Source organism: Anabrus simplex, chromosome 1, assembly GCF_040414725.1.
Source record: "Anabrus simplex isolate iqAnaSimp1 chromosome 1, ASM4041472v1, whole genome shotgun sequence".
Lineage (NCBI taxonomy): Eukaryota > Metazoa > Arthropoda > Insecta > Orthoptera > Tettigoniidae > Anabrus > Anabrus simplex.
The window spans coordinates 18,742,142-18,761,530 of NC_090265.1; the positions used below are offsets into that span (position 1 = coordinate 18,742,142).

At 40.0% G+C, this 19,389-nt stretch overlaps 1 protein-coding gene across 1 annotated transcript in view; it reads left to right on the forward strand.

Moving 5' to 3' along the window:
- Positions 1-19,389, forward strand: part of LOC136859701 (cilia- and flagella-associated protein 45) — a 219,737-nt gene that overhangs the window by 35,280 nt on the left and 165,068 nt on the right. The window contains exon 4 of the mRNA XM_067138711.2: positions 6,340-6,500. Within this exon, the coding sequence (XP_066994812.1) occupies positions 6,340-6,500 (161 nt within the window). The remainder of the gene's footprint in view (positions 1-6,339; positions 6,501-19,389) is intronic.

Consider the following 19,389-nt stretch of genomic DNA (forward strand, 5'->3'; position numbering starts at 1 on the left):
ACAGTGGCCTTCATGGGCTGCAATGCATGTGTTCAAATGTCATATCATGGATTGCCTCACTATTTCGCATGTTCCGGCCTCTCGCCGAATAGCGTCACAGGTGTCGTGAACACACTGTTGAAGGGTCTGCAGGTCAAGAACTGGTTCAGCATACACAACGCTTTACAGATGTCCTCAGAGGTAAAAATCCAGGGGGTTTAAGTCCGGTGATCTAGGAGGCCATGCAACAGGGCCTCCACGTCCTATCCAGCGCTTGGGAAGATGTTGTTGAGGTGTTGGCGAACTGTAATGCGGAAGTGGGGTGGTGCTCCATCATGCAGAAACCACATAACCTGTCTTATTGCCAAAAGCACATTCTCAAGCAATCCAGGCAGAGTATTCTGCAGGGAGACCAGGTACGTTCCTCCATTGAGGCGTTGTGGAATAATAACTGGTCCAAGCATGTGGTCGTCAAGAATATCCCTGCCCAAACATTGATGCTGAAGCGATGCCTGTGAGACGCCTCAACCATTCCCCCAGGATTTTCTGTAGCCCACAGATGAAGATAATGCAGATTGACGATGCCATTTCTGGTAAAGGTTGCTTCATTGGTAAAGAGGACTGGCGACAAAAATCCTATAACTGTGATGGCCTGGTGCAAAAACCATCGACAAAATCCTTCCCGTAGAGGGAAATCTGCTGCTGATAATCCTTGCACTCATTGCAGGTGATAGGGATAATAGCGGTTGTCATGCAGGATACACATAATCGTAGTCTGGCTTACACTATGTTGGCGGGCCACTTGCCTGGTGCTTGTACTAGGGTTAGTCTCAATGTCCTGTAGAACCTCTTCCTCCAGATCTGGTGTACGCACAGTCCGCCGCCTCCCTGCATGTTCATCTGTCTAAAAGGATCCATGATCACACAAACGCCCAAAAATGGTGTGAAACGTTGTGTGAATTGGTTGGTGTCTCTGAGGGTACTTGTTGTGGTGTAGCCGTGCTGCCTCTCGACCGTTTCCATTGGCTTGGTCGTACACAAACACCATCTTGGCTTGTTCCCAACATGAATACCGGACCATTCTGCTTCCGGCAGTACGCTGGTTCAATCGCACTATCTGCAACAGAAGAAACACTGAAAGTAGTCAGAGAAAATTTCATTTGTCAGTGCCATCTACCATCGCAACGATGGATTTCTGGGCACATGTTCATAGGACATTTTTCCTCCATTTCCAGTCAGGAATAAGTCCCTGCAGTTTGTTGGTTTTATTAACGTTCACCCTGTATTTGGGCATCCTTGGAAATGAGAATCAAGTTCAGATATTATGGCTGCAGACAGTGATTCTGAATTGTGACCAATAGGTTAAATGAAACTCCAAAATATTTCTACAAGTTTATTATATACTAGATACCTATAGATAATAACCATCTGAAATATTGACACAAAGTCACTAGTTTCATCAGCTATCATGGCCATGAACTCCGAATCTTTCATTTCTGTGGTTATTTCCTCTTGGCACACCTCTAACATCTGCTGAAGAATTTCATTCTGAATCGTTTTAGAGGTGCCCTTAAAAACTGTCGCCTTTCCTAAGTGGCCTCTCATACACTATCAAGCTCAGCACTGATAATGATGTGATGTGCCTGGCTCCTCAACGCTAACTGAAATGAGCCACAGTTCATTACAATATTCAGGACACACCTGTTCTGCGTAACCCTGTCGTTATGTAGCTGGATGTTCCTTCTATAAGCAGTGTCCATCTGTGCAGCTATATTAATATTTCCATACATGGTTAAACTTATTGAGTTCTTCATATGAGATGAAGAAGATTTGTGTTGTTTAACTTGATTGTGAAAATGTTGTATGTTGCTTTACCCATGAATCTTCCCCTCCAAAAAGTATGCATGGAAAGCAGTATGACGCATTACTGACCTCACACCCACATAACCAGTTATTTTTCTTGTAAATAATAGGATTGAAGTTCCTATTGAACGTTCTACTTTTTGTCTTGATCGTTTGCGTTATGTGAATGTTTGGCGTGGGCCTACCCATTCGTTTCACCTCGGATTTTTCTTTGGCAGTCCATTGCGGAAACGGCCTAGGTATAAGACTGCACCGAGTTCATGATCTGGCAAAATATCACTATCTGATAAAAATGCACAATAAAAACACACACGATGACACAAATGTTTACACAATGAAATCAATAAGCTACTTAGCTTGTACTCACATAACAAAGCTCAGGACTATACAGAAAGAAATGGGAGATCTTATTTTCAAACTTAAAGCCATTAGTAATATATCCAGCAGATGAACTTTCATCCATTGTCACTAGATGGCATCCCTGTTCTATAACAGACTGTCATATTGAGCAGCAATGGTCTCTAGCAACTTTGCTAGTAGTTGGTTACGTAGGAGGAGCCAGTTTGATAAACCTCCATTTAAGCAATGTACAAGAAGCCACGCCTATCTTTTTCTCTCTCCGCGCACCCCTCTAGCAGCCTAAAATCACCCCTCTAGTGCCCCGTGCGCCCCTCTAGCAGCCATGGTTTCATTCTACCTCAAGTTAACCCTCTGCTGCAAACTTTTCGGCTTCTGCACTGAACATCTAAGAGTTCTCTTGTAAAGACTCCTGTCAATCCATCAATCAATACTGATCTGCATTTAGGGCAGTCGCCCAGGTGGCAGATTCCCTATCTGTTGTTTTCCTAGCCTTTTCTTAAATGATTTCAAAGAAATTGGAAATTTGTTGAACATCTCCCTTGGTAAGTTATTCCAAGCCCTAACTCCCTTTCCCATAAATGAATATTTGCCTGTGTCCAATATTTACTCTTTCAAGCTCTTGATAGGTTTGTCTTGTTGAATGAAAATACAGCAGTTGAGTAATCTAAATTATAAAACTTTATCTAAATTAAACATACAAAATTTATGGAGGTAGCACAAACCTGCAAACTTATGGAGAAACCGCCCTTGCAGCAGACATTAAGGCAGCTGGAATCCCTGGAATACAGAGGCTACATCAAACACACAGAGTTATATGGAAAGAGAACACGTTGCCAGATGAATGGAAAAAAAAAAAGGAATTATAATACCATTGTTTAAAATAAAAAGAAGTAGAAGGAAGTTCCCCAATTATAGAGGCATCACCTTTTTGTCACATTGCCTTAAGATAATGGAGAAGATGATAGAAAAGAGATTGAGAGAAATAATGGAAGATCAATTGAAGAGGGTCAACGTGGATTTAGAAGAAATAAAGGAAGTACAGACCTAATTTTTTCACTGAGGCTGTTAATGGAAAAGTTTTGAGAAAAAGGAAAGGACTTGATAATAGTGTTTCTGGGTTTGGGAAAAGCATATGACAGCGTAGAGTGAGAAAAAAATATGGGAGTTTAGAGAAACATAAAATCTCAGAAGCACTAATTTAAAAAGTTCAGATGTTCTATGATGGTTGTGAAAGTAATATGCAAGTAGGATATGCAAGATCTCAGTGCTTTGAAAGAAGAAGAGGTGTCTGACAAGGGAGTTCTCTTTCCCCATTGCTCTTCATTATACCCATGGATACTGTTATAAAGGAACTCAAAGGAATACATAAGGAAGATCTTAATGCATTTGTTTTTGCAGATAATATTGCCATTTGGGGAGCAAGTGAGAGGGATGTTCAGGCGAGATTGGATCTTTGGAACACCAAGCTTAAAGAATGTATGTGCAAGAGCAATAAAATGGTAATGAAAGTTAGCAGACAAGATTGAATGTGTGAATATCTTTAAATATCTGGGAAGTACAATGTCAAATGCTGGAAGTGTTGAACAGGGAGCAAAAAGGATCCAACTTCTTTCAGTATGGGACAACAGAGTTCCTCAGTGTGCTAAACAGAATATGTTTAACCTAATGAACTCGGATGACGAGGCACGCCCGCTTGCGCGCATATGGCCTGCAACTCAGATGACGAGTTGGGCCCGGGCCCGCGCATTGCCAGTGCTCATATAACTTTCTATAGTCCACTCAGTTTGTAACAGATGGCTCTTGCGTTAAGATTTTCGTATACTAGAAGGTTGACGCGAGGGTATGTTGAAGTTTCCCCTTGTTTGACCTTCACACCACGTGTATAGGGTGACTCGGAAATATTTCAAATTCCTTTAAAGCCAGTAGTCAATATAGCAACTAGCAGCATGTGCATTTCTGAACACGAAGAATTAGTGAAGTTAATTAAGAGCGTTTTAGATAGTGATTCTAATGATAGTGTAAGTGAAGATCTTCAGGAATTAGAAGACTAAATTTGTGTGAGGAATTGGTGAGTGTAAATAGTGTTAATGAGTCAGGAAATGTATATATCACTAGTGACTCAGAGAGTGATAATGAGCAAAACCTTCACGCCAGGCCTCCACAACTAATCTGTCACACAAGAATATCATTTTAGGTGAATACATGAATTTGTTCACCTTATGACAAATTTTCACGCTTTTTAAAAATGCTATTTGTTCGGGGCGTTGACCTAGAAAGATCTTTTGACCCTACGTGAGGAACCTGCATGTATTTTGTAAGTGGCAGAAATGTAAAGTGTTGAATGTGAGGAAAGGAACGTTAAGGATGACACAAACACCCAGTCCCCAGGCCAGGGATATTAATCATTTACAATTGAAAACCCCTGACCCGGCCAGGAATCGAACCCGGGGCTGCCGGGTTATAGGTGGACGCATTTCCTCCTACAACGCGGGGCCGGACAAAATTTCACATTAATATCTTGTATAGTTTTTTTTAATAGTATATTTTCCATTGCGCTGCACAAACAGCTTTTCCACTGGGATTTAAATTTGAGTCAGCGTGACAGGCAGGAGTATTTAAATGAGAGTCCATTGGGTTAAAACCCATCATGACATATAGTCTGGAGAGTTGCATCATACATAAAAGTGAAGAAATTAAATTTCAAGCTTTTGAAATTAAGTTCCTTATATCAGCTGTACAGGAAACAAGGAAAAACAGAATTAGGAATGATCAGATATGAAGAGACCTGCAGGTCAGCCTGACCATGGAAGAAAGGTTGAGTGTTCCAAGGTTGAAGTGGCTAGGAGAGAAGAGAAGAGAAACATGGGATTCGCTAGGGAGAGAAGAAGCATACCAACACCATAACAAATGGAGGCACATTGTTCTAAACATCCTGCCCAGCTTGCTGAAAGGAATTGATGATGATGATGATGATGATGATGATGATGATGATGATGATGATGATGATTCGACAAAGTAATCAAGTTGTTCAAAGATGGAAAGTGTAATATTCACCAAGGAAGAGAAATATATTGTTCTCGAAACATGTATGATTGAGCAATTAGTATGAAATAAACAGTTGGTTTCTTCCTAAATATGTGTAGTATTGACAAGGCAGACACCATTTGGAATTACCTGTTCCACATGTATTCAGACTGATTCTTTGATAATTCCATGCAAATGCTAAATTTTATCAGTTTCCAGTTACTTGCACCATATAGTGGTGTCCTTCCTGAGCACCTCACCATCTACCACACATTTCTGAAACAATCAGTTATTGCTCAGCAGCTCTTAGTTTGTGAGTGTTGCGATTGTCGACATATCTCAATATATTAATGTATTGAATAGGTAGAAATCAAAGTTTTATTGTTCTCCTTTAACAGACTTTCAGTATGGAAAAATGAGGATAGTCTCTTGTAATATCTCAATATTTCACACAGTAACCAACGTTTGCTTCTGCTTCAAACCGGAGAAATTTTTTTATGCGAGACCAAAGGAAGCAAAGGTCAAGTCAAACATGAAGGTGTTATTGACGGTCTTCTTTTGACAGGAGTGTTGTGCCCTGTGAAATGCTGAGCGTAAAATGGTGAACCACTGGCATTATCTTAAAGTCTGGAGATGTTTGAGCAAAAATGTGAGAGAAAAAAAGCAGGCTTGTGGACAACAACACCTGGAGCCAGCTCATGTATTACTGTTGATTCATGAGTTTTTGATGAACATAAAAACTTCCCATCTATCCTGCTTACCTGATCTAGCCCCAGCAGATTATTTCCCTATTCGCCTAAACTGAAATTAATCATGAAAGGATGACAATTTCAAACAGATCTAATTGAAATCTCTGGTGGAACTGTCTATAAGCACTGGTTCCATTGTGGGAACAGCATTGGGGTCACTGTATAATATTAGAGAAGGTGAATACTTATAAGGAAACAAAGCTAACTAGTTTGTAGATAATCTCCTAGAGAGTTATTTTCGAAGTGTAGTTAATCTTTGAACAGGTCTCATATCTTACAACTCTGAGAACATAGAGACCAAAGTTGAGCTTGTTCTCCACCAATAGGAATACCCTCTGATAGTGATATTGTAACCTGTTGTCAGCTGGAGGAAGAAGCTGCTCGTCGAGCCGAACATCTTCTCCAGCGAGCTTTTGAGTTACGTCAAGAGCAGGAAGACGAAGTGAAGCTGGCCAATCGCCTCATTCTTGGGACTAAATGTCATGCTATCAGGGATGCACAAATTGCTGAGAAGCGACTTATCCAGTAAGTCTCATTCGTAATTCTTGACATTACAATGCTTTTTCTTCTTAATATTAAAGTGATTGCCAAAATAATGTCTTCTTTAATTAGTATTACAAACATTTTGGAAAAAATAAGTACAGTCATTAGTAAACCAATAAGTGAACCAGATATTTTTTCATACAATGTGAGCAGGATGATTAGTTTTGTCTAGCTTTTATAGATAATGGAAAATAACGAACAAGTGATTAGATTACTGTTTGCATGAAGAAGCGATACCAAATGAATGGAGAGTTGCAGTAGTTTCCCCAGTGTACAAGGAAAGGGGTGACAAACATAAAGCAGATAATTAGAGGCCAGTCAGCTTGACATGTGTTGTTTTTAAGCTCTGGGAAAGGATTCTTACTGATTATATTACACATGTTTGGGAAATTACTAACTGGTTTGATAGAAGGCAATTCAGATTTAGGAAAGGTTAATGATGCTTAACTTGTAGGATTCCAGCAAGATATAGCAGATACTTTAGATTCAGGAGGTCAAATGTACTGTATGGTATCGCTGTTGCCCTATCCAAGGCTTTTGATAGGGTAGGTTTTGGGAGATTACTAATGAAAATGGCTGATGGATTAGACAAAAGAGTGGTGGAATGGTTGGCTAAATTTCTACAAAATAGGATTCAGAGAATTAGAGTACCGTAGGGGAAATGTTATCTGACCCTGCAATGATTAAGAGCGGTCGTCCTGTGGGGCAGTTATATTGGACCCTTTATGTTTTTTTATATGTAAAAATGATACAAGTAAACAATTGGAATCACATATAAGGGTATTTGTGGATGATGTTATTCTGTATAGAGCAGTAAATGAGTTGCAGGATTGTGAGAAACGGCAGGGGGACCTAGACAGTGTTGTGAGATGACAGCGGATGGTAAATGGGATGAAAAGTGATGAGTGTTCAACATCCAAATCTTTACTTATCTTGCACTGAATATCAACAACACACACTTGCTTCATAAATTTTATCTATAATTCATGTCTTGCCTTAACTTAATTGATTTTAACTGATGAAATGAAATAGCGTATGGCTTTTAGTGCCGAGAAATCCCAGGACGGATTCGGCTCGCCAGGTGCAGGTCTTTTGATTTGACGCCCGTAGGTGACCGGCGCATCTGGGAGATAGTGGGTTCGAACTCCGCTTCGGCAGCCCTGAAGATGGTTTTCCGTGGTTTCCCATTTTCACACCAGGCAAATGCTGGGGCTGTACCTTAATTAAGGCCACGGCCGCTTCCTTCCCATTACTAGGCCTATCCTATCCCATCATCGTCAGTGTGACATAAAGCGAATAGCAAAAATTTTTTTTTGAAATTTGCTTGTTAGAAAAAAAATTAAGTGGTATTTTACAGACAGAAATTTTCTTGAAAACGTTCATTTTCAAGAAATTACATCGAAAACCAATCTTGAAGTCTTCTCGCAGCCTTACCAGTACAAATGTTGCAAATTTTGGGCTGGGAAGACTTGGTAGTAAGGAGACGAGATGGTCGACCAGGTGGTATGGTCAGACTGCCGTTTGTTTGCACCAGAATAACTTTAGTTGGAAATGAGGGAAATGAACTTGCAAACGGAGCCGCAAAACAAGCGATACTTTCACTACCTAGACCCAGGGTTTAGGGATTCCCACTCGTGTGGCTCTGAGAGTCTGGAATGAGAGGTGCTCACAGTGAGATTATCTGCCCCTCACAAATACATTCCTTACCTCACAAAAGTTTGCAAAATAAACAACTTAAAAACTACTGTCCCCGTGAAAATTGGCGATCTTACGAATATTTTAACAAGTGGAAAGCAAAAATTTTATTGTCTGCTTGAAGCCGCAACACATCACTTGGGAAGTCGTGGCGAGCCGAAAACGAGTTTTTTTTGTCATGCAGAGGGGTGCGATACGTCACCGGCAAGACTGTGCCAAGGTTATAGCAAACCACGTGACTGCCTTCGCACGCGCGACCCAGCTTGTTTCTGGAATAGTCTGCGCAAATTAAAGGAGATCATCAGCCAATTACCGTTCTCGCTGAAGAACACACCTCCCTGGGCTAATTAGATAAAAGGCTTTGCTTCGGGTGAATCGCTCTCTTAATGCTTAATGCTCTTTATGCTCTTCTTAATGCTTGTTCGCTGCGTGAGACATCACATTACCGGACCACGTGGAGAGAAAATTTTCAAGTCAAGTCGACGTCCGTTCTACCAGAATTTAGTCTGATAATTAGTGAATTCTGTGGAATAAAAACGCCTAGGAGCCAAGTTAAGTGTGACAGTGTAGACGAGCTGTTTATATTCTGCGTGTGCTTGTGCAAAATACTTAATTTTGTCATCTCAGTTACAGCTTGTAACCAGCAATCAACGGAAGACGTCTTGGAATTGAACATCTCAAGATGAAGAATTCCGCAATTACCAACATCATTTCATCGAGGGACACCTGTCGCAGAGCCTCCATGGAGCTGTAAAAATGTAAGGCGTCTCTGGTAATGGGAAGGAGACTGGCCGGAGTATGCTGAAATAACTGACTGTCGACGGGAATCGAACTCTACAAAAACTTGAGTACCTTTTTAATTTAATTTATCTGTCTTATCTTTTGTACAACTAGAGGTCTTTCTTCTTAAGTCGTAGATCTATCAGTTTGCTGTAGTTAGAAATATTTCATTTTCCTACTTCTTAAGGTGTCGTGGTAGACTAGGTACGTGTGAATGAAATTTTGGAATCTATTAGAGTAGACATGTAGGTTGTCTTTGAATGACTTCCCATGCTTAAGGAGCTTAAGTTTAATAATCACTGACCACACGATAAATCTACTTTCTTTGTAATATTGAAAGTTACCGGACGGAGAATTTGCGTGTACATTTTGAGTGAATAGGGTCGAACCTAGTGTCTTTTAAAATCACTTGTTGTTTTTATGATGAAGTCATCTAATTTTACGACATTCCAGGAGAATCAGTAGATGTAATAATCACTTAAATAATAATAATATTGACTAAAGATCGGGTAAAACAGATGTAAACGCTCGTGAGCCATAAAACTACTGTAGAGTTCCTAAATGTGAGATGGAATGTGCTCTGTTCATGAAGGGTCTGGAATATGGCCTATCCTGAGGGATATTTGTTGCATAATTGAGTAAATGATGAATTAGTGGTGATATTGATTTATTCTTGTGTATTTGGAGCGCAAGATAGATTATAATTTGTGGAGCACGTGTTTGCGAGTGTATTTCGCAGGTAGGAAGTAAAAATAATGCGAGTAAGGCTCACGCTTGCGGTAAATTCAACCTGTAGCCCACATGATGGTAGTGCTTATGGATTTTACTAGAATCTTCCATTATAATCTCATGAATTAGATGAACTTGCGCTGATATGTGAAATGTGTTTCTACCAAGTGATACCCATGACTTCGATCACTAGCCACCATTAATGTAAGAGAATTTCTGTACACGGATTATTCTGCTAGACATTACGCGTCCCGACCATCGATAAAAATCATAAATAAAATTGCCAAATCAGGATTCGATGTAAATAGTGTACATAAAAACGTGTTTCCCTAAGTGTGAGTGTGTGTGTGTAAATGTGTATATTTCTCTTGTGCCATGTTGATTTCATTTAATTTTGATCTGGTCGCGCACTCGCTGTGACGCGGATCACATTCATCGTTGTGTGTTGCCTTAAGAAATAATTTCATGCCCTTAAGGGAAAGTTTAATTAAATTAAGTCAAGGAAGACTAGGAAGGAATTTAATTTATTTTTTTAATTAGCGAGATTTAAAAGGAAAGATCATCTCGTTACTTTGTGAAGGCACTCGATTTGTAAACAGAATTTATTTAACTAGCTCACACGTTGGTAATGTAAATTTCTAAAAATCTGAAATACTTTAAGATTAATTTGAATAGAAATGAAATGCAAAGATCAAAGGTAGAAATTTGTCAGCCGCATGATTGCTTTGAAACATTGTGAAAATAAGTCATTAATAATTAATTAAAAATCATTACTCTGAAATGCTAATGATGAACATTAGGTAAATGATGCGGAGGAGAATTAATAAGAACACGATCGTGTGACAATGAAACAGGTTAATTGAATGATAAGAAAATAATAATAATAATAATAATAATCAAGATAATAATTAATTAATTTTGAGAATTTTGGAAACAGTTTTTCTTTGCTACTGAAGTTCATGTTAGTGTCATTAATCAACATTAAATACTGTAAATGACTAATTCAGTTGTGTACGTCGTAAGAAAAGCCACGTGTTGAGATTACTTTAAATTGGTGAAACTTTGAACACATGTTTATTTAATTCTTTCAGTCAAGTGTTTGGTTTAAAAAGGCAAGTGGCCTAATTACTTCTTTGGTTTCATTTACAGCACAGTAGAGCTGGAGATATGAACACGTGTCACTCTAAATCGAGGAAGAAATCCGATATTATGAAAGCTCTGTTATGTTAAAAGAAAAATATCATCAAGAATATTTTGTTATTTGTCTGCTTATGTGAATAAATGTCAGAGTGTTGTTTTAATATTTCTTTTTATCCTGCTTGGTCATCAATCCTTAACAACCCTTAAATGCCTCTAGAAAGTGATAGCCAACGATCGAACGGTCCACCTTGGGATTCCTCGCTCGATGGCTGGGCTTAGCTCGGGAAATATGGGGGCATTTAAGATGGCTTAATCCAAGCGTGGGGCTCGAGATTGGCTTATCCAAGCTCGAAAATGATCTTGTGCTGTCCAGTGTTTATGACATTGACAAGATCAGATGACCAAGTAAATTAGGCTGACTCTGACACATTTATTCGCCCAAATTCTTGTGGCTAACATAAGCACATGTTAAATGTAACTTGTATGAATATGGTTAAAAACAAATTCTTGCTGGTAATTAGAAATTTGAATTTGCTGCGATGATAATTAATTAAAGTTAGATTCATAATTGCGACCGATATTGGTGAAAATTTGGAACTTTCATGATATCGACAAATCGGTGCCTTCATAAATTTGATGGAGTTCGATTCCCAATATTTCAGTATTCCGATTAGAATCCTTCCAGTACCAGAATAGCCATTTAATGAATAATTGTAACTATGGAGGACTTAAGGCAGATGTTGTTGGCTATGGAGGAGAGGATTAATGCCAACTTGAACACTAGTCAAGCTAACTTAGAGAAAAGACTTAGCGAAAATCAGGCAAACCTAGAGAAAAACTTAGAGGAAAAACTTAGTGACACTCAGGTACACTTAGAAAAAGGACTCAGTGATCTCAGTGACGCACAAATAAACCTTGAAAAATCTCTCGGGGAAGCTATTGAAGAAAAGTTGACGGACATTAAAAACCAAACTGAAGAGGGTTTAGGAAAAATATGTTCAGACATTAAACTTTTTAACGGCAAGCTAGCCTCAATGCAGAGCGAGCTCGTAATAGTCAAAAATGATTTCGCTACCATGAAAAAGGAGGTAAACGAAAATATTGCCAAGTCTATGGCGGGCATGTCCAATGAATTCAGTGAACGACTGGCGAACGTTCAGCAGGACATATTAACTAGAATCGACAAATACAAGGGCGAAGTCGAACAATCATTCCTGAATATTGAGGAAAAGATTGACACAAATTCAGAGGACCTTAAGGTTACGAAAACGGCTTGGGCGAAGAAATTCATTGGATTAAACGAAAAGCTACAACAAGTCGAAAAGGGCATTCTCGACAAAATCGAGACATCCCAAGTCGATAGCTCAGAACGGATGGATTATATCCACGAGTCACTGGAGGATAGTTGGGGCGAAATAAAAACGATCAAAACCACCCTGATGAATGCCATACACAAGGTCACGACTGAGTCAAAAACTGAAACCGAAGGGATTCGAAAGGAGTACACGGATGGAATTAAGGAGCTTGTACATGAAATGCATCTCCTGAAAATCCAGAACGAAAACACTAGCAAGGTCACTAACTCATTGCTAGAGAAGCAGGCGTTACTGGAGCAACGTGTAACCGGCACGGGTCTGACGTCAACTCCACTTGCAACTGCAGGGACAGGCGCTGCGAATACAATTGACATTTCTTCAGAGCCGACAGTAAACGCGTCTCAAATGAATACTACCGGCCAGACGCAAATAGTAAATATAATTCGTCTTCACGAAGACCAGCCCAAGAAATTCAATAACGTTAGAGGAAACGTGACTCCGAAAGGCTTCATTCGGGAACTGCAGGATTACTTTCGCGATGCGAAAATTCCACCAGAAAGGCAGCTAAGAGTCACCGAAAAATTCCTGGAAGACTCAGTTCATACCTGGTTCGTCGCATTTCGATTTTCGTTTGACGATTTCGAAAGCTTCAAAAAAGCATTCCTGGAGAAGTACTGGAATAGCGACGTCCAATACAACCTTAGGACGGAGTTATACGCCAGGAAATATGCATCATCTACGCCCACGAGATATGCGGACTTCCTATCCAGTCAATTAAGAAAATTAAGGGAACTAGACTCACCACCATCAGAACCTGAGTTGGTTAAGTTGATCACACGACAGTTACCACCAGATGTGCAGAGGATCATGATAGCCTCAAATACACAATCTGCAATTCAGGCTGAGGCGTTACTAAGACAATTAGACATGACGTCCAAGGAACCAGTTCGTCAGGGACGAAACTCGGAACCTCAGATCCACCAGGTAACAACGAATAAGGAGGAAGAATCGAAATCAGTCAACCAAGGGAGAACGTGGAAACGTAACCCTGGAGGGCAAGATTCACCTCGTGATCGATCGCCCGTACGCAGAAATAGACCCATTAGAAACTGGGAATATTCCAGACGTAACGAGAGGAAGCGACCATACTCAGATTACCGAAGGAGCTGGAAACGAAACCAGGACTTCCGCCACTCAAGAGGAAGGAGAGACTGGCGAGAAGAAGAAAAGGAGAAATATCTAAAGGACCTTCAAAACTCGACACAGGAAAACGAACGATGGCGAAGAGCAATCCAAACCCAGGATACCAACCCTGATATCGTGGGGGCGGAAAGCCTTCAATACCAAGAGGCCAAGGCTCGGGGAAGCCAACATAACAACTCGAGTCAGGAGCACAGCCAAGGTGCCATTAAGAAAAGACCTCATCTCCAATGAGAAGAGAGAGAACGAATCCTGAAGGCAAAATCAGCAAACTTCAAGAAGGAAGTGTGATACAGGTCGACGCATGGACTCTACCGAACACCTACACCACTAGCTGACACCGTGTAACCATCTGTTAAAAGGGAAAAATAAGTTACTGAAGATGGAAATAAAACTTGAGGAACACCCTGTATGGAGAGACTAGGCTACTGGATGCCAGGAGCGGAACGAAGAACTCCGAGTCTCACACCTGTCGCGAGCTCAATTAAGTTATTACCAGGTGATTCAACAGCCAATTTTCCGGAACAATAGTAATGGACACTGTTATGTTATAATTTCATCTGCAAACGAAATTATATTCCAACCAAGGGAGAGATGTCCCCGTGAAAATTGGCGATCTTACGAATATTTTAACAAGTGGAAAGCAAAAATTTTATTGTCTGCTTGAAGCCGCAACACATCACTTGGGAAGTCGTGGCGAGCCGAGAACGAGTTTTTTTTGTCATGCAGAGGGGTGCGATACGTCACCGGCAAGACTGTGCCAAGGTTATAGCAAACCACGTGACTGCCTTCGCACGCGCGACCCAGCTTGTTTCTGGAATAGTCTGCGCAAATTAAAGGAGATCATCAGCCAATTACCGTTCTCGCTGAAGAACACACCTCCCTGGGCTAATTAGATAAAAGGCTTTGCTTCGGGTGAATCGCTCTCTTAATGCTTAATGCTCTTTATGCTCTTCTTAATGCTTGTTCGCTGCGTGAGACATCACATTACCGGACCACGTGGAGAGAAAATTTTCAAGTCAAGTCGACGTCCGTTCTACCAGAATTTAGTCTGATAATTAGTGAATTCTGTGGAATAAAAACGCCTAGGAGCCAAGTTAAGTGTGACAGTGTAGACGAGCTGTTTATATTCTGCGTGTGCTTGTGCAAAATACTTAATTTTGTCATCTCAGTTACAGCTTGTGACCAGCAATCAACGGAAGACGTCTTGGAATTGAACATCTCAAGATGAAGAATTCCGCAATTACCAACATCATTTCATCGAGGGACACCTGTCGCAGAGCCTCCATGGAGCTGTAAAAATGTAAGGCGTCTCTGGTAATGGGAAGGAGACTGGCCGGAGTATGCTGAAATAACTGACTGTCGACGGGAATCGAACTCTACAAAAACTTGAGTACCTTTTTAATTTAATTTATCTGTCTTATCTTTTGTACAACTAGAGGTCTTTCTTCTTAAGTCGTAGATCTATCAGTTTGCTGTAGTTAGAAATATTTCATTTTCCTACTTCTTAAGGTGTCGTGGTAGACTAGGTACGTGTGAATGAAATTTTGGAATCTATTAGAGTAGACATGTAGGTTGTCTTTGAATGACTTCCCATGCTTAAGGAGCTTAAGTTTAATAATCACTGACCACACGATAAATCTACTTTCTTTGTAATATTGAAAGTTACCGGACGGAGAATTTGCATGTACATTTTGAGTGAATAGGGTCGAACCTAGTGTCTTTTAAAATCACTTGTTGTTTTTATGATGAAGTCATCTAATTTTACGACATTCCAGGAGAATCAGTAGATGTAATAATCACTTAAATAATAATAATATTGACTAAAGATCGGGTAAAACAGATGTAAACGCTCGTGAGCCATAAAACTACTGTAGAGTTCCTAAATGTGAGATGGAATGTGCTCTGTTCATGAAGGGTCTGGAATATGGCCTATCCTGAGGGATATTTGTTGCATAATTGAGTAAATGATGAATTAGTGGTGATATTGATTTATTCTTGTGTATTTGGAGCGCAAGATAGATTATAATTTGTGGAGCACGTGTTTGCGAGTGTATTTCGCAGGTAGGAAGTAAAAATAATGCGAGTAAGGCTCACGCTTGCGGTAAATTCAACCTGTAGCCCACATGATGGTAGTGCTTATGGATTTTACTAGAATCTTCCATTATAATCTCATGAATTAGATGAACTTGCGCTGATATGTGAAATGTGTTTCTACCAAGTGATACCCATGACTTCGATCACTAGCCACCATTAATGTAAGAGAATTTCTGTACACGGATTATTCTGCTAGACATTACGCGTCCCGACCATCGATAAAAATCATAAATAAAATTGCCAAATCAGGATTCGATGTAAATAGTGTACATAAAAACGTGTTTCCCTAAGTGTGAGTGTGTGTGTGTAAATGTGTATATTTCTCTTGTGCCATGTTGATTTCATTTAATTTTGATCTGGTCGCGCACTCGCTGTGACGCGGATCACATTCATCGTTGTGTGTTGCCTTAAGAAATAATTTCATGCCCTTAAGGGAAAGTTTAATTAAATTAAGTCAAGGAAGACTAGGAAGGAATTTAATTTATTTTTTTAATTAGCGAGATTTAAAAGGAAAGATCATCTCGTTACTTTGTGAAGGCACTCGATTTGTAAACAGAATTTATTTAACTAGCTCACACGTTGGTAATGTAAATTTCTAAAAATCTGAAATACTTTAAGATTAATTTGAATAGAAATGAAATGCAAAGATCAAAGGTAGAAATTTGTCAGCCGCATGATTGCTTTGAAACATTGTGAAAATAAGTCATTAATAATTAATTAAAAATCATTACTCTGAAATGCTAATGATGAACATTAGGTAAATGATGCGGAGGAGAATTAATAAGAACACGATCGTGTGACAATGAAACAGGTTAATTGAATGATAAGAAAATAATAATAATAATAATAATAATCAAGATAATAATTAATTAATTTTGAGAATTTTGGAAACAGTTTTTCTTTGCTACTGAAGTTCATGTTAGTGTCATTAATCAACATTAAATACTGTAAATGACTAATTCAGTTGTGTACGTCGTAAGAAAAGCCACGTGTTGAGATTACTTTAAATTGGTGAAACTTTGAACACATGTTTATTTAATTCTTTCAGTCAAGTGTTTGGTTTAAAAAGGCAAGTGGCCTAATTACTTCTTTGGTTTCATTTACAGCACAGTAGAGCTGGAGATATGAACACGTGTCACTCTAAATCGAGGAAGAAATCCGATATTATGAAAGCTCTGTTATGTTAAAAGAAAAATATCATCAAGAATATTTTGTTATTTGTCTGCTTATGTGAATAAATGTCAGAGTGTTGTTTTAATATTTCTTTTTATCCTGCTTGGTCATCAATCCTTAACAACCCTTAAATGCCTCTAGAAAGTGATAGCCAACGATCGAACGGTCCACCTTGGGATTCCTCGCTCGATGGCTGGGCTTAGCTCGGGAAATATGGGGGCACTACTATCCTTGCTTGTAGATGTAATGTGTTTTACCAGTACAAGATATACAGTTCAGGTTTTGACGGCAAGAGCAGCTGCCACAGCCGATACCCTGGTGGGGTTGCCTGGATACCCCAAGTATGCTCAGATACATCTCTCCCGCTACCTTGAGAGGGGTAGCCATGGTGATGATTGCCACAGACCAGATATAGAGCTACTGCTCCAAGATGGGTAGGCGGTTGAGTTACCGCACCACAGTCCTCGCTGTGAAGGATGGTGTTCCAGTACACCATTATGCAGGAGACTGGACCAGAGCAGAGTGGGCCCTTACCCCACGCCGGTATCCCTCGCCAGATGTTGAGACATGGCCGCAGATGACAGAGAGGGCATTGAAACTGTCATTTACTTGACAACAGAGATTGTTCTCTTTATGGAGAGCAAGATTTATTTTTATAAGCTGCAGGTTCAGATAAGGATGAGTGTATGAATAGCAGGCTTGGGTTTGGAGGCGAGGGATAAGGTAATGACAGCCAGGCAACGGGATAAAATAAACCTTACTAGAGGTGAAGGTTGTACAGGATTAATTACATAAATTACTGCCCTTAGATGAATATGGGCAGGGCAGAGGGCCTCCCCATATACCTTACAAACTTATATATTTCAAAAATTTACGTTACTGAACTGACACCGAAAGAAATATAATTGCTTTCTTACTGCCATGACTTAGTGGCCTATACTGCAAAACAAAAGATTATACCAGTTTAATCTGCAAAAGGTGGGCTTTCAGTGGCTGGGTTGCTGACCAGAAGAGTGGCAGGAGTTAAGAAGTCCAAAATAATACATCTGGTGGCAAGCTTGCCTGCAGGTATGAAATTCTGAACCATAACTTGATCTCCAACATCTAAATTGGCGGGCCTCCGTCCATGATCATATCTCTCTGTAACCTTTTCATGAGAGGCCTTAAGATTACTTTTAGCCTTCCATAGGTCTCTGATATTATCAGAAGCTATTGTCTCAGGTAATAGGTCATTGAGTGACTAAAGATTAGACACCAGCACGTTGGGAACAAATTTGAACATGAGAGAGGCAGGAGTGAACTTGTGGGACTCATGAACAGCCAAATTTAAAGCAAAAGATAAACAGTGCAGAGACGTATCCCACCTGGAATGATCTTCATGATGAATTGTGATCAACGCAGATCAAAGATTGCGATTGACTTGCTCAGCCGGAGATGGTAGAGGGTAATAAGCGGAAGTTGTTACATGGGATATGGACAGATCGAAACAGAATTTTCGGAATAAGTTAGATGTGAAAGCCTTTGCATTATCAGAAACTATATATTGACAGGGACCAAAAGAAGCAAAGATAGTATTAAGACAAGAAATGGTAGACTGAGCGGTAGCCAGCTTAGTCGGAAACAACCATGAAAATCTAGTGAAGCCGTCTACACATACCAGAATGAATTTATTCCCGTTCCCCTTTGATTGGGGGAAGGGTCTGACATAGTCTATTTAATAAACGCTCCATGATGCAATGACAATAGCCCTAGCTTAGTAGACAAGGTGGACTTACTAAGCAAGCAAGATTTACAAGCTTTAACCATTTCTCTAATTTCACCGTCCATACTCTTCCTAATGACCATCTCTCTGATTTTATCCCTTGTTTTGAAGATACCTAAATGTCCCCCTAATTGGGTCTCATGATAGTATTTGATGATCATTGGCACAAGAACGGTTGGAACCACAACTTTCATCTTCTGATCATGCCTTGAAGGGCAACACAAAACCCTGTTCCTCAACACATAAGGGACAACATGTTCCCCAGAAGCAAGAAAGGGTTTCCATTATCGGAGCCAGCACTGGATCTTCTCATTGATATTTCTCATTGTCATGAAATAGCATAGTGGCATCAGTCAAAATAGCATTAATACTAGAAGGTATGTGCATGGAAAGAGAAGAACTACCTTCCTGTTCACTGGTCTCAACTTCATTAGAAAACATGCGGCTTAGTCCATCAGCAACTACATTTTCTGATCCCCTAATGTGTTGTACATCATATTGGATTGCTGAGATCCTGATAGCCCAATGGGCGATACGTCCTGTACGATGAGGCCTAGCTAAAACCCAACTTAAGGCTTGGTTGTCTGTCTCTAATTCAAATTTGACATGTTCCACATAAAGGCAGAACTTCTCCAGCGCAAATAAGACTGCCAAACCCTCTAATTCATAGATAGAATACCTGGCTTCTTGAGCCGATAAAGTCCTAGACGCATAGGCAATGGGCCGCCTTCCGAGTTCCGTTTCCTGAAGAAGGACAGCAGCAACAGCAGATGAAAAGGCATCAGTTTGTACTATGAATTTCTTAGAGAAATCGGGCATGGCTAGTAGAGGGGCATTAAGGTCTTCAAAAGCGGCTTGCTGTGACAGCCCCCATTCGAATTTGATGCCTTTCCTACGCAGCAGGTTCAGGGGCGCTGCCCTGTTAGCGAAGTTAGGAATAATTTCCTGAAGAAATTCACCATGCCTATGAACCTAATGA